Genomic DNA, 17,059 nt, shown 5'->3' on the forward strand with positions numbered 1-17,059 from the left:
TCATCCTGATTGGCTGACACATTCCTAAGTTGAGCAACATAGGTCCTTATCTTTAGCTCATACCGAAACAGAACAGACTGCTCTTACAGAACTGCTAAAATGAAATACCTACAGCACAGCAGTACAAATCTTAACCAGGGTGCTATAGATGGAAGGCGCACCTTACAACCTCCTTTGATAGAGATGTAACTCCATCCCGTCATCCAATTAAAATACCAAAGCCAAAAGGAACACAAAAACACCAAGAAAATAACCCAGTGGCTCACAAGTGGGACCTACCAGTTCAGGGTGATTGGACAAGCCACATTTTTTACAGGGCTCATCGTCTTCTGCTGGCCTTTCTTCTTCTGCTTCATCAGATTCGTCATCGTCCTGGTCGCTGTCACTCTCTTCACTTGATTCGTCCTGTCTACGCCAGCCCTTTGATTTGGTCCATTTAGCCCTTCTGCTGGCTTTCGCCTTACGCTGTAAAGTTAATAGTAAATGTCAGTCATAGAGTGCTTCGGCCCACATAGTCCACGCTAATCTATTAATCTGCTTAGTCCCATCAACCTGCATCTGAACCATATCCTCCATACCCCTCCCATCCACGTACTTAAGCAAAGTTATCTTAAATGTTGAAAATGAACCCACATCCTCCACTTCCTCTGGCAGATCTTTTCACAATCTCACCACCCTCTGAGTGAAGTTCCCTTAACAGTTTACCTTTCACCCTTAACCCATGACCTCTAGTTCCACTTCTCTCCCTGGTAACCCACTCAGGCACCTACCACTCCCAGCATAGAAAAATTGCCCCTCATTCACCTTGAAACTTCCTCCCTCTAACCTAAAAAGCATGTTGCCTTGCTTTTGATGTTTCTGCACCCAAGAACCAAATTCTGACTGTCTATGCTATCTGTGCTTCTCATAATTTTAGAGGTTTCTATGTCTCCTCTATCTTCGATGCTTTACGAATGACGCAAGCTGGTCTTCGTATAGCTCAAATGCTCTAAACCATACAGCTTCCTGGCAAACCTTTTCTGCACCCTTTCCATAATCTCCACGTCCTTCCTGTAATGGGGTGGCCAGACTGCACACAGTACTCCAAATATTTGATGTGACATGGTAGAGTAGTGATTAGCGCGATGCAATAACAGCTCAGAGTAGAGTCCAATTCCAGTGCCGTCTGTAAGGAGCTTGTACGTTCTCCCCGTGACCGCGTCGGTTTCCTCCAGGTGCTCTGGTTTTCTCCCACAGTCCGAAGTTATACAGGTTATTGGGTTAATTAGTTACTGTAAATTGTCCTGTGATTAGGCTAGTGTTAAATAGGTGGGTTGCTGTGCGGTGCAGTTCATTGGGCTAGGAGGGCCTGTTTCTTGCTGTATCTCTAAATAAAATAAATAAATAAATAATGGCCTGACTATTAAAGTTTTATCTAGCTGCAGCATAACTTCCTTACTTTTATACTCATTACCCACCGCCCCCACCAATAAAGGCACACATTTCATACCACCTTATCTATTTGTGTAGCACTTTCAGTGAACTATGGACCTGGACCCTAAAGTCCCTGTGAATCTCAATACTGTTAAGGGGCCTACCATTAACTGTATGCCTTCTCCTTCCATTTGACCACTTTTGATAACAGCTCACACTTGCCTGGATTAAACTCTGTCTGCCCATATCTGTAACCGAACTATATCTTGTTGCAATACACATAAAATGCTGGACTCAGCAGGTCAAACAGCATCTATGAAAAAGAAGTCAGCATTTTGGGTCAAGACCCTTCATCAGTATTGGTATCATATCTTGTTGTATTCTTTAATAGTTCTTTACAGTGTCCACAATTCCAACAATTCTGGTGTCTTCTGCAAACTTGCCCTTAACTACATTTTCATGTAAGTTATTCTTATACTTCACAAAGCACAGAGGTCTCTGCATTGATCCCTACAGAACTACTAGTCATTCTTTTGGTTTTCCCAGACGATACTATGTTTAAATCTGGAGAAAATTAAAAGTAATCTTTATGATCCTACAGTTAAATTTGAACAGACTTGGAGATCTTTTATTCAACATTTTCATTTAATGTAACTTTTTTTTCTTTCTCTGGCCATATCTACATTCCCTTCTTGCTTTTTAACTGTTTTTAATGGAGGTCGGGTTTGAGGACGTGATTATTTTAAGTTGTTTAACTCTACTTGATACCTAGTTAGCCCATTGCTTTGCTTTGCTTTTTAGTTTAGTTGCACGGTGGGTTTTTTTTGGGTTTTTTTCCTTATTGACATGTTTGAAAATTAGTATACTACTATATTACCTGGTTATTTTATATCTAAACTGCACTGTTCGTTCTAACTTTTTTTGTGTATTAATATCTCTTGTAAAGTTATATTGCAACTGTGTATCAGTGCCTATATGGTTTACCTTTTGTGTACTAATTCAATAAAAAGATTTAAAAAGAAAGAGCTACTAGTTACAGTCCTCAGGCCAAAATAACAGCCTTTCACTCCTGCTCTCTGTCTTCTATGGACACTAGGATGATTTCAAGGATTGGGGGTGGGGTGGGTAGGAGAGACCAAATAGGGTGGCTTTGTTTTCCTTGAAGCAGGAGAGACTTAGTTTGGATGGGATAGAGGTACACAAAAATTATGAGGGATGTGGACAGGGCAGATATTAAGAAACATCCCTTTAGGAGAGATAACTAAAATTAAAGAACATAGGTAGAGGGTAAGAGGTAGGAGATTTACATGAACCAGGGGAGTGGCTATAATGTGGAACATGCTGCTTTACGGAGTGCTCTCGTGGCTCTTAAGAAGGATATAGAAGAGTAGAACATAGAACAGTGCAGGTACTTCAACTCACGATGTTGTGCCCCTTTAAACTATTCTATGATTAATCTAATCCTTCCTTCCCACATAGATCTCTATTTTTCTTTCATCCATGTGTCTATCTAAGTCTCTTAGATGTCCCCAATATATCTGCCTCTACCACCACCCCCAGCAGCACATTCCACGCACCAACCACTCTCCAGGTAAAATCTCACTTTTGACTTACTCCCAAGAATTTTGCCCCCTCGTATTAGACATTTTGGCCTTAAAAAAAAGACTTTGGCTATCCACTCTGTCTATGCCTCTGATAATCTCATACACCTCTATCAAGACAGCACTCATCCTCTATCACTCCAAAGAGAAAAGCCCTTGCGCGCTCAACCTATTTTCCTAAGACAAGAGTACCCGAATGGTCAAAAAGGAGATGGCTATGGACCTCGTACCCCTAAATAGGATTTGTATAGAAGGTACTTGATGGCCAGTAGAGACATTCAGTTGAACATTTTTGCCTCCTAGTCTGTTAGATCTATTAAGAAAGATTTACGTTCATTTCTCAACACAACAAAATAATGTAACTGGGATTTTTGAGAAGATACCATGGTACCTTTGTTCCTCTTGACACAGAGGAATCTTTGTCCAGTTTTCTCTGGTTCTCCTCCTTTCTTGGACTCAGGGATGCAGGCACTTCTTCCTTCTTGCTTGCTTTCTTCTCTTGATTCTCAGTCACTTTTATGGTGGGTTTGGATATTCGCTGCGACCTCCTCAGACATCTGGCCTCACCCTGTTCTGTCTCTGGCTTTTTCTCCTCTACTTGTTCTACTTTCTGTGGTGTTTCTTCTGCCACTGCTTTCTCTGGTGCCTGTTGTCTCATGGACGACCTTGTTCTTCTCAATGAAACTTTCTTGCATTCCTCCTGCCCACCTTTGATACAATCTGCCTGCTTTTTGTCAGGCAGCATCCTTTCGGAGAGATTGGTGTCCACGGAGCATTTTGAAGAATCCTCATCCTCACATTTAGATTTTGTTTCCTCAGTAGACTTCCCGAGTTCTAGGAGGCCAGGGTCCCCACCTTTCCTCTTTGTCATACAGTTCTGGTTAGCCTCAACTTTTATTACACTGCCATGATTCTCCGTGGCAATGCTTATTGGCGGCTCCGAGCCTTTTGTGCCTGGCCCATCAATCCCATTTTCTTCCTCCTTCACTGGGTGCATGGCTTCAGTCTCCTGTTTCCTCTTGGGTTCCTCAGTCTTCCCTGGAGCAGAAGCCTCTGTGATTCCCTCCCCAGTTTTGTGCTGGTTCACCTGAGGTCCAGTGGTCACCTCACCATTAACTAGTTGTTTTCCATCCTCCCCTATGGGTGCCTGCTTCACAGGCTCTCCCTCTACTTTCAACAGTTCTTTGACAGGGGTGACAGGCTTGCTTATGGGGCCCTTGTCATAATCCTCGGCAAGTTTGATTTCGCGCTTTTTCACAGGAAGTTTTGCCTGCTTGACATTCCTCAGAGCCCTTTCGAGCTCTTCTGAGGATTTCTCTTTGATGTCATCAACTGGCTCCACCTTAACGCTGACTTCTAGCCTTTCACACTCTACAGATGTCAACTTACCACTGTAAACCTTCCTTTCACCTGAGCTTTTCAGATTCATCAGTTCTGCTTTGCAGGGTTTGCTTTCCCCATCAGCACTCATTTTGTTAACACTGTTCTCTTTGGTTGGTTTAGCACCGTCAGCTTTTGCATTATTTTCTGACCCAGGTTCCTCGATCTTAACCATCTGCACTAGATTTCCCCCATTGTCGTCTTCCTGCTTTTTGACCAGCTGGACTTTCTTGTCTTCTACTGGAGAAGTAGATGCAAGGAATGATTTTCCAATTGATTCTGATTCTTTCTGTTGTTCTTCCAACACCTTGTCTAGTTTCATTTCTTCTGCGTAAAAAATGAAAATTATTTACAACATTAACAGAGAATAAAGTCTCCAGCTGTCAGACTCCGTGTAATATCTCTAATGTTGTATACATAAATCAACACAAAATGTTGGAGGAACTCAGCTGGTCAGGCAGCATTTACAGAGGGGAATAAAAAGGCCCATGACCCTTTCTCTAGATTGGAAAGGAAGGGGATAGAAGGCAGAATAAAAGGGTAGGAGTGGGGAAGAAGGAAGAACTTATCACAGAGCAACACGCACAAAGTGCTGGAGGAACTCAGTGTGTCAGGCAGCATCAACGGAAGAGAATTAAGAGTTGACATTTTGGGCCAAGACCCTTCATCACAACTGTTAAGGAATAAGGCAGAAGCCTGAATAAGAAGGTGGTTGTAAATGAAATACAATGTTGGAAAATGTATCGTCATGCATTTTGGTAGTAGAAATAAATGTGCAGACTATTTTCTAAATGGGGAGAAAATCCAAAAATCTGAGATACAAAGGGACTTGAGAGTCCTTGTGCAAAACACCCTAAAGGTTAATTTGCAGGTTGAGCCGGTGGTGAGGAAGGCAAATGAAATGTTAGCATTCATTTTAAGAGGTCTAGAATAGAAGAACAGGAATGTGATGCTGAGGCTTTATAAGGCACTGGTGAGGCCTCACCTTGAGTATTGTGAACAGTTTTGGCTTCAAAAGGGATCAGCCATGATTGAATGGCCGAGCAAACGCACTGAGCCAAATGGCCTAATTCTGTTCCTATGTCTTATGGTCTTATGGAAAGGAAAGGAAAGGAGTACAAGCTGGCAGGTCATAGGTGAGACCAGATGAGGGGGAAGGCAGGTGGCTGGTGGGTGGGGGAGGGTTGGGGGATGGAAATAAGAAGTTTAAAGATGATAGGTGGAAGAGGTGAAAGGCTGAAGGAGAAATCTGAAGGAGAGACAGTGGACCATGGGAGAACGGGAAGGAGGAGGGGCACCAGAAGGAGCTGACAGGCAGGTGAGAAGACAAGGGGTGGCAGGGGTACAAGAAAGAGGACTGGAAAAACAGAGAAGGGGGAGAAACTTCTGGAAGTTTGAGAAACCGATGTTCATGCCATCAGGTTGGAGGGCATCCAGAAAGAATATGAGGGGTTGCTGCTCCAACTTGAATGTGGTATCATCATGGCAGCGTAAGCCATGGACTGAATGTCAGAATGGTATTGGTAAGTGGAACTGAAACGGGTGGCCATCAGGAAATCCCAAATGGTGCTCAACAAAGTGGTCTCCCAATCCATGTAGGGTCTCACCAATGTAGGAGCAACGGACACAGTGGATGACCCCAACAGACTCACAGGTGAAGTGTAATTTGGGGTGGTGAGACAGGCAGGTGCAGCACTGCTTTTGAAATGCTACAGCCAGAGAGTTGCATTGGCCCCCTCCATTTATTGTCTCCAGCATCTGCACACAATGGCTGCAATGTGCACCCATCTAGGCTATGCTGACAGCGGCTGATGAACCCATAATTTCTATCATCAAGAAAGTCCAAGTCAGCACTGCATAGCACCATGGTAACATAGCTGTTAGCACGATGCTAATACAGCTCAGGGCATGGGAGCCTGGAGTTCAATTCCAGCGTCCTCTGTAAAAAAAAACGTGTATTGTGTGTGTGTGTGTGTGTGTGTGTGTGCGCGCGCGCGCACGCGCGCTTGTGTTTTCTCAGAGTGGTCCAGTTTCCTCCCACAGTCCAAAGGCATACTGATTAACAGGTTAATTTGTCATTGTAAATTGTCCTGTGATTAGTCTAGGGTTAAATAGGTGGGTTGCTGGGTGGTATGTCACAGTGGGCCAGAAGGGCCTGTTCCACACTGTATCTCTAAATAACATAAAATAAAAGATGTAAGTACCTGGGTTCGTTTTATACTGACCAGAACATGGCAGAGCTAAACAGATGAAAGAAGGCTAAGTTCAAACCCCCATTCTCCAACCATTCTTTCCAACCTAAGTGCTCCTCAGCTCAGTGCAACGAAGTTAAGCTACAACCAGCCACTGTGGAATGCAGAGAAATCCTACAAGCTAATTCTTCTACTTCAAAGAGGTCAGTCCACACTTGGAGTATTGTGAACAGGTTTGGGCCCCTTTTCTAAGAAAAGATATGCTGGCATTGGAGAGGGCCCAGAGGAGGCTCATGAGAATGAATGTGGGAACAAAATGATTTCTATATGAGGAGAGTTTGATGGGTCTGGGCCTGCATTCACTAGAGTTCAGAAAAATGAGGGGGAATCTCCTTGAAACCTATGAAATATTTAAAGGTCTAGATAGAGTAGATATGGAGAGGATGTTTCCTATAGTGTGTGAGACTAGTACCAAAGTGCACAGACTTAGAATAGGGGGATGTCCTTTTAGAACAGAGTTAAGAAGGAATTTCCTTAGCCAGAGGGTGATGTATATTTTGAATACATTGCCACAGACAGTTGAGAAGGCCAAGTTTTTGGGTATGTTTAAAGCGGAGGTTGAGAGGTTCATGTTTAGTAAGGGTGTCAAAGGTTGTGGGGAGAAGGCAGGAGAATGGAGTTGAAAAAGATAATAAATCAGGCACGATGGAATGGCACAGCAGACTTGATGGGCCAATAGCCTAATTCTGTTCTTATGTCTTATATTGAAAGTTTGTGCACATGGGTTTTAAGAAGGAAAGAATCTATCCAATTAGATATTGAAGAATCAATCTAAAAATGGTCACTAGAGGTCAACAGCTACAGAAGAAAAGGTACCTTCCAAGTGCTCTTCAAGTTCTTTCTTGCTCTCTTCGTCTTCTGGTGTAGGACTAGTACGAGAGGACCCACCTTCCTGGATGAATTTGCTCAGTAATGCTGGATCTATCTGGGCCTTCAGCAGCTGCAAGGTTTCAGCCAATTCGTTGCGGTCCCTGAGAGAGAGAAGTTTGTGGGTGTACGCCATGACCACCTTTCATGTACTCAGCAGTCTGATAGTCATTCAGATAAAGAAGCAAGGGGTGGGGTTAGTGGAGAGGAAAGATTAGCTACCTTTCCCGCTATTGATCTTTCTCATTTGGGAAATTTTCATACCAATTCCACCACAAAGTTAAAAGTGGGTCTAGTGTCAAATAACTGCATGTCCAACTCACTCAATTCCTCAAATGATTAAATAGCTTCTGCCCACAAGCATTAAGACTCGGCTAACTTTTGAGTTGTTGGTCATCAATGCCATTGCTGGATCTACATTCAGTGACAACTTCATCAGTAAATGCAAATATCTAATCAGCCAATCCTGTGGCAGCAACTCAAAGCATAAAAGCATGCAGACGTGGTCAAGTTCAGTTGTTGTTCAGACCAAACATCAGAATGGAGGAGAAATATGATCCAAGAAACTTTGACCAGGCAATAGTTTTTGGTGCCAGATGGCTGGCTTGGGTATTGCAAAAACTGCTGATCCTTTGGGAGTTTCACACACAGCAGTCTCTAGAGTTTACAGAGAATGGTGCAAGAAACAAAAGACATCCAGTGAGCGACAGTTCTGTGGGTGAAAATGCCTTGTTAATGAGACAAGTCAGAGGAGAATGGGCAGACTGGTTCAAGCTGTCAGGAAGGAGACAGTAACTCAAATAACCATGTGTTACAACAATGATGTGCAGAACAGCATCTCTGAATGCAAAACATGTTATTGAATTGTATGGGCTACAGCAACAGATCACATCGTGTACACTCCTGTGCCTAATAAAATGGCCAGTGAGTGTAGATCCAACTGATACCATACTGCTTTCACACTGCTACTAACTTCCAATCATCATAAATTGGAGCACATCCATAAGTCCTCTGCCCATGTGCTTCTTCACACCAAGCACCATTAAACCACAATTCTGTGTTAACATGAAGCCATGAGGGGATTTAAAAACAAAAGTGTGTTGGGATTAGACTATATAATTGGTATTTTCTTTGCATCTTCACTTTTATGCTTGATTGTATTTTATAAAACTATTTATATACATGTAAATGTTCAGTATGTTTCCCAGTGGTCACAGTATGTATATGCAATTGTTCAGCGTGTCCTCGAGTGGTTAGTTCTGTATTCTGAAAAGTTCTCTGGTATCGTGTTATTTGAACAGGAGCTATCTGATTGGTTAACTATTATCTACAAATTTGAATGGAATATTTCTTATCTATGGTATAGAAAGAGCTGAACACATAAGCTCACCATCTTTATTCTTTAGTTTTATTTTTTCCCTTCCCTCCTTCTTTGTTCTCAGACTCCTGATATTATCCAGTTTCAATTCTTTTTTTTTTACAAAGAAGACATGGCAGCAGCTATATTTCAGTAGGAGTTTGAAACTTGGTATGTCACCAAAACACCCACAATATACCGTACAGAGATTCTAAATGGCTGTATAACCATATGATATGGGGAGGTGCACAAGACTGAAATAAGCTGCAGAAAGTTGTAAACCCAGTCAGCTCCATCCTGGCACTAGCTTCCCCAAACCCCAGGACATCTTAAAGGCACAATGCTTCTACAAGACAGCATCCATCATTAAGGACCCCCATCACCCAGGGCATGCCTCTTCTTATTGCTACCAGCAGGGTGAAGGCACAGGAGCACAAAGGCAAGCACTCAATGATTCAGGAATAGCTTCTTTCCCCCTAACACTACCTCACTAATTTCTTTTCTCTTTTTGTACTACTTATTTAATCAACTTTAAAATATATACATAAGAACATACTGTGAGGTGCATGGGATGTTCAGGGAGGGGTAGCACCTCTGGTGAAGGAACTTGTCATGTCCATTCTGAGTCAGCTCACTCACTTTTGATTCCCACCAGACTTTCAGTTCTCAGCTATGGCTCCAAGTAGCTGTTTGCATGTGACTCAGCCACATACCCTGTTGAGTTGGGGACATGCCTGTCCCAGCATGCAAAGTCAGCTATGGCGGACTGGGCGGATTGATCTACAGTGAGATTCAATAGGCAGGAAGGTGGCACTGCAATGTTCCGTGGGAAGTGAAGGGCATGACAAGGCACAGAAGACATAGCAGTCACCCACGGAAACCAAGGAAGACCCCAGTTTCAGACGCTTGTTCATACCACTGGACTCAAGACTTCTGAGATCAAGAGACTGGGACTAGAGGAACTCAGCAGGTCGGGCAGCATCCGTGGAAAAGATCAGTTGACGTTTCGGGCCGGAACCCTTCATCAGGACGTCCTGACGAAGGGTTCCGGCCCGAAACGTCGACCGATCTTTTCCACGGATGCTGCCCGACCTGCTGAGTTCCTCCAGCGTGTTGTGAGTGTTGCTTTGACCCCAGCATCTGCAGATTATTTTGTGTTTAAGAGTGTGGAACTGCTCCAGTGCAAAGGTTTTTCTACTTTAAAAACTTCCTCGCACAGGTTTCCCGTCATTATCTGTCACAATGGACAACTACCACCATACTTCTTACATAGCTTACAGTTTTTATATATTGCAATGTACTGTTGCGCATAACAAATTTCACAACATATGCCAGTGATAGTAATGCTGATTCTGATTCTATTAGCACTCAATAAAACAATCGTGAAGTTACAAGTTCTAAGTTTTATGACTTCTGTAAGAATTGAACAGATGGGAATTGCTACAGCCGAAGCAATTCTCATCCTTGCTTTTAAATCCACTCATAGCTACTCCTTTCCCACCCAAATCCAGAAATACTTCCACACGTTCATTAAAACTACTGAGAACTCTGTCCACTTTTCATTGCCACCACAGAGAGTCCGGTCCTAAGCAACCTCACTCACTAAATCTCTCTGTATCTTTTCCTTTATGCTGGTGTTAACTTTGCTTAATAATTCCCCCTTTGTTCTCCAACAGCCTAAATTAACAACAAGAAACTTGAAAATTCACTCTCCCCACTCCACCCAACATTATCCCTTACGCCCAATGTACCTTACAATGAGCTTCCAAGAAGTGCCATCTTGATCATCTTGTTCCTCCGTGTACAGTCGAACATTTAGTTCCTGGTCGAGCTGATACCAGTACATTAGGCCGTCTTTATCACAGCCAATGGGATGAATGCGCATAGCATCAGGTTCCTCTTCATTCAGCACGTTCTTGAACTTTAAGTTGTCGTCAAACTGACATTCACAAAGGTACTGAAACAAAAGGACCTCTTAGTAACTCAACTCCAGCAAATTACAAGTTCTTGTTCTTAGCCAAACTGTGTACTGGAAGTTTAGAAGAATGAGGGGGAATCTCATTGCAACCTATTAAATATTGAAAGGTTTGGATCAAATGCATGTGGAGAAGATGTTTCTTATAGTGGGGGAGTCTAGGACCAGAGAGCATAGCCTCAGAATAGAAGGACGCCTGCTTGGAACAGGGAGGAGGAGGAATTTTTTTAGCCAGACAGTAGTAAATTTGTAGAGTCCATCGCCACAGAAGGCCATAGAAGCAAAGTCATTGAGTGGAGATTGATAGGTTTTTGATTAGTTAGGGTTCAAAGGTTATGGGGAGAAGGCAGGAGAATGGGGTGGAGAGGGATAATAAATCAGCCATGATAGAACGGAAGAGCAGCCTCATGGAGCCGAATGGCCAAATTCTGCTCCTATGTCTCATGGTCTAATATTAGGAAATGATTAAATCGAATAAACTGTAATGGTAGGCTGCCAGTACTCACTTCAACTCAAAGTATTACCATGCAGTATTAAAACATCAGCCACCCTGCAGTCTTCTGGAACTGCACTAGTGGCTAACGACAAAGCGAGTGTGTGTGTGTGTGTGTGTGTGTGTGTGTGTGTGTGTGTACGCGCGCACGCGCGTATTGAGGAGTTTGATGTGCTATATGCCTAAGTACATAGAAACATAGAAAACCTACAGCACAATACAGGCCCTTCAGACCATAAAGTTCTGCTGAACAAGTCCGTACCTTAGAAATTACTAGGCCCTCCATTCTTCTAAGCTCCATGTACCCATCCAAAAGTCTCTTAAAAGACCCTATCGCATCCACCTCCACCACCGCTGCTGGCAGCCCATTCCACACACTCACCAGTCTCTGAGTAAAAAACTTACCCCTGACATTTCCCCTTTACCTACTTCCCAGCACCTTAAACCTGTGTCCTCTTGTGGCAACCATTTCATAATGGGAAAATGCCTCTGACTATCCACACGATCAATGCCTCTCATCACCTTATACACATCTATCAGGTCACCTCTCATCCTCCGTCGCTCCAAAGAGAAAAGGCCAAGTTCACTCAACCTATTCTCATAAGGCATGCTCTCCAATCCAGGCAACATTCTTGTAAACCTCCTCTGCACCCTTTCTATAGTTTCCACATCCTTCCTGTAGTGAGGCGACCAGAACTCAGCACAGTACTCCAAGCAGGGTCTGACCAGGGTTCTATATAGCTGCAACATTACCTCTCGGCCCCTGCATGCATGCATGCATAAATAAATAAATCAATCAATCAATCCTAGTTGCCATCACACTGACTTGTTGGGCCAAGACACTATTTTGGAACTGGGGTCAAGGGAGGCCAGACCAATCAATGAAAGGAAGTTTACTTCTTTAATCTGTTATTCTTTAAAACAATTTCACACATTCATGGTCACCGTTTTCTTAGCACAATTAACATCTTAGATTATCTACTGTTGTGCTGTAAATTAAACTTGTATTCTCTGAACCACCAGCAACCAAATAATTTCACTGCTTTGATCTTAAGGGGAAGCAGAGATATTTCACAAACTCCACCCAGTAGGAGAAATGAATGTTGTTAAAAGCAGGGATGTGTGCAAGCTGTCTTCTACCTAGAGCTCCTAAAAGCTTAGTCCATTGCCAATGAACCACAAGCAATAGTTTTCCCTACCCGGTCAGCCCCAAATTGGCTGATTCAGGCAGATCTGTGACCAGAGTTCCGATATTTCTCAATACCCAACAGAAAGAGAAGTCATACAGTTTCCCTCTCGCTGCTATAAGACTCTAGAATGGTTCCCTAATATGAAAAGATGAATGCTTGACCCCACAATTTACTTCATTATCACCTTATCAACTGCCAGTACCAAACTTTCTGCTTAACCGTAACACTTCCTTCTAGAGTCAGTCATTGTTTTTCCTCATAGAGGCATAAAGCACCCTCGGTCCATCTAGTCTGTGCCAAACCGGTATTCTGCCAAGTCCCAATGATCCACGTTTACACCATAGCCCTCCATACTTCTCCTATCCATCTACTTATCCAAATTTCTCTTAAATCTGGAAATTGATACCACATCCACCACTTCTGCTGGCAACCCATGGAGTGAAGGTTCCACCTCATGTTCCCCTTAAATACTTCAAGCTTCACTCTAAACCTAAGACCTCTAATTCCAGTCTCAGCCAACCTCAGTGGAAAATGTCTGCTTGTAGTTTCCCCATAAGGGCCATAAGATACAGGAGCAGAGCTAGGCCATTTAGCCCATCAAGTCTGCTCTATCTATGGCCTTCATAATTTTGCGTACACACCCCTCATAATTCTGTACTATCTCAATGCATTACTGCAATGACATAATCTGTATGAATGGCATGCAAAACCAAGTTTTCCGATGTATCTCAGTACATGGGGCTCCACAGTAGCGTAGCAGTTAGCACAACACTATTACAGGTTGGGAAAATGGAGTTCGGAGCTCAATTCTGGTGCATCTGTAAGAAAGTTTCTATGTTTTTTCCCGTGACCACATGGGCTTCCTCGGGTGCTCTGGTTTCCTCCCACAGTTCAAAGACATATCGATTAGCAGGCTAATTGGTCATTGTAAATTGTCCTGTGATCAGGCTAGTGTTAAATAGGTGGGCTGCTGGTCAGCACAGCTCATTGGGCTGAAAGGGTCAGCTCCGCACTGTATCTCTAAATAAATACATAAATGTGTATAATAAACCGAATATAATACGATCTTGAATCCCCAACTGGCAATTTTATAGATGCTGGGGAAAAGGAGAATGTGGTGTAGAGGTTGTATGTGGTTTGCAGGGAATGAAGGAGAATTATTTTGGTCTCTGGTCAGATGAAAAGTACATCCATTTCAGGTGGATAGCAACAGCAAAGCTTCATCCTAATGCTCCTCAGTAAACAGAAACAGCATAAAGATTAACACTGGTACAAGGGGAAAAATCCACCATACAATCATGGCTGATTTGTTTTTCCTCTCAACCCCATTTTCCCTGTAACCTTTAATACCCATACTAATCAAAAACCTCTTAACCTCCACTTTAAATATACCCAATGACATGATGACCAACCCTTATAGGAACAAGTACACAGAAACCTGGAAGGATATCGAGGGTTAGGTAAAAAGAAAAAATGAAGCCTGTGAAAGAAGAGAACTAAAGACAGGGGAGCCTATCAAGTGTACAGGAAAAAAACGTCTTTAACATTTAAAACACATTTGAACGTAGAAGGATAGGAAAGGTTTAGGGGTATTTGGGCCAAATGCAAGCAAATAGGATTAGCTTTGGTGGGCATCTTGGTCAGCATGGATGAGCTGGGCAGAAGAGCCTGTTTCTATGCTGTATTACTCAATGACATGAAACGTATGCTATGGGGTGGGGGGCCTAGTGGAGGGCTAGCCAAACACGGTTGTGACCAACAAAGATCAAGCTCTGACAGGACATCTTGGAAGTACAGTGGTTAGCACGACGCTATTAAAGCTGTGGGCATCAGAGACTGAAATTCATTTCCAACGCTATCTTGTAAGTTCTCCCTGTGACCTCCAGGTACTCGAGTTTCCTCCCACTGTCCAAGGGCATGCTCGTTAGTAGGTTAATGGGTCATTGTAAATTGCTCAGTGATTAGGCTAGAGTTAAATAGGTGGACTGCTGGGCGATGCGGCTCAATGGGCATCTCTAAACAACAAAAATTCTCCCTGTGCAGGAAAGTTGTTTCTATTGGTAGGTGAGACTACAACTAGGGGACGTAACCTCAAGATTCAGGGGAGTAAATTTAGGATGGAGATGAGGAGGTACTGCTTTTCCCAGAGAGTTGTGAATCTGTGGAATTCTCTGCCCAATGAAGCAGTGGAAGCTACCTCAGTAAATACATTTACGACAACGTTGGATAGGTTTTTGCATAGTAGGGGAATTAATGGTTATGGGGAAAAGGCAGGAGTCCATGGCCAGATCAGCCATGATCTTATTGAATGGCAGAGCAGGCTCGACGGGCCAGGTGGCCTACTCCTGCTCCTATTTCTTATGTTCTTATATGACTGCATGGGTATCCTGCGGGTGCTCCAGTTTTCTCTCAGTCCAAAGATGTATCGATCAGTAGATAAGTTGATCATTGTAAATTGTCCAGTGATTAGGCTAAATAGGTGAGCTGCTGGGCGGTGAGGCTCGTTGGGCCATAGGGGCTAATTCTGTGCTGTATCTGCAAATAGATAAAAATAAAATACCTTCCCTCAGCACTAACAACCACCCAAAAATTCGCTGACCTAGGAAGAATGGGTAACTAAGCTTGTCATCAGAGGTCTTCAACAGGCTGTGACCAGTTTTGAAGAACAGAGATGAATTTCAGAAAAAGGGGAAGCAGAGTACATCACCACGGTACAATGTCCTTTCCATATGAAAGGGTAAAAATATTCCCCACTATTCATAGCAGAACTAAAAGTCTGCTTTTATATGGGCATTTCTGATTCATTATAACCAGAATGATCATCCATTTTTATTTTTCTTAGTACTTAAGAGAACGGCATTTTTCTCCCCACATTAAGTTCCATTCATAATTTTAATATTTTAACACCATTTTACAAACAGCACTTACTGAATTAGTGCAAAAGAGGTCAACAACAATATGGCAACAGAATGAACACTTATGTAAGCACATACAGAATGCTGGAGGAACTCAGAAGGTCAGACAACATCCATGGAAATGAATTAAACAGTCGTAGGCTTGAAACCTGATGAAAGGTCTCAACCCAAAGCTGTTTGTTCACTTCTGTAGATGCTGCATGTTCTGCTGAGTTCCAGCATCCACAGAATCGCTTGTGTTTACTTTGGTAAAAAAAATATCAGAGGATACCAAGACTGGACACTTGGAGCGCACAACTCTAGATCTCTAAGGGTAGTACGATAGGTAGTCATGGCAAGATTCATGATTCAAATTTAAAATGCAAAATTCAGAGTAAATTTTATTTTCGAAGTACATATACATCACCATATATAACCCTGAGATTCATTTTCCTGTGGGCATACTGAGCAAGTCCATAGAACAGACATAGAATAGGTGGGTAGAGTTAAGATGGCGCCAAGTGGCTGCCTCTTTGAGCTATTCTGTGAAAACAGCATAAAGTCCTCTCCTTAAAGACTCTTTTTTTCCCTTTTCAAGGTGGCTGGGATTATATTGAGGTCCAGATCTGCAACAGCACTCAAACTGTATTTTGTTTTACGGTGGATGAGTTCCCACTCTTGGAGCTCACCAGACGACCATTTTCCAACATTCTCCAGGCGTGGCTTGGAAGATGGTGCTTCCAGGATGCGGCACAGCACAGCCCTGGACCAAATTCCGAGCTGGTGCTGCCGACTGAGACATCGCGGGAGAAGGAACATCAGGATTTCACTGCGGCAGCTTTTCGGATGGAGGTCTCTGTAACTGAGCAATCGCACTCTCTCTCTCTTTCTCTCGATAGTGGGGAGAGGTTACTGCCGACTCTCGAGTCCGAAAATCTCTGACTAAAAAGTGATGCAGCACACTGTAATGTCGTAACAGCGACTTATCTTTCTTTTCGCTGTGAAATGGATGACACCTCCCTGTCTCTTATTAGTGAGACAGAGAGCGAGCCTGTGGCATGTCAGACTGTAAGGTAATCAATAGTTTTTGTTGACTGTAGCTATTGCTTGGTGGATGGTGAGTGCTGACGCTTTTTTTCTGAAACAGGTAAGGGGGAGGTTGATGTGTTGATGCTTGCTGCTGTTTGCACATGGGAGGAGGGAGAGAGGACTTTGGGGTTCTAACGTTTTTCTGTCATTCATTCTTTTGGGGCTTTGTTTTTCGTGGATGTCTGTAAAGACTAGGTATTTCAGGTTGTATACTGTATACATTCTCTTTTGAAAAGTCACGATAATATGATCAATGAAAGATCTACCAGAGTGCAGAAGACAACAAACTGTGCAAATGCAAATATAAATAATTAGCAATAAAAAATGAGAACATGAGATAATGAAATAAACAGTCCTAAAAGTGAGATAATTGGTTGTAGGAACATTTCAATAATGGGACAAATGAAGCTGAGTGAAGTTATCTCCTTTGGTTAAGAGCCCTATGGTTGTGGGGTAATAACTGTTCCTGAACCCGGTAGTGTGAGTCCTGAGGTTCTTGTACTTTCTACCTGATGGCAGCAGCAGGAAGAGAGCATGGCCTGGTGGTG

General features: G+C 43.0%; 1 protein-coding gene across 1 annotated transcript in view; it reads right to left on the bottom strand.

The window, feature by feature from the left end:
* rsf1a (remodeling and spacing factor 1a) overlaps window positions 1-17,059 on the bottom strand; it is a 109,021-nt gene that overhangs the window by 51,678 nt on the left and 40,284 nt on the right. The window contains 4 exon segments of the mRNA XM_063054675.1: window positions 280-465; window positions 3,406-4,721; window positions 7,463-7,617; window positions 10,622-10,827. Coding sequence (XP_062910745.1) covers window positions 280-465; window positions 3,406-4,721; window positions 7,463-7,617; window positions 10,622-10,827 — 1,863 coding nt within the window.

The sequence above is a fragment of the Mobula hypostoma genome, chromosome 7 (assembly GCF_963921235.1).
Source record: "Mobula hypostoma chromosome 7, sMobHyp1.1, whole genome shotgun sequence".
In the NCBI taxonomy this organism is placed as follows: Eukaryota; Metazoa; Chordata; class Chondrichthyes; order Myliobatiformes; family Myliobatidae; genus Mobula; species Mobula hypostoma.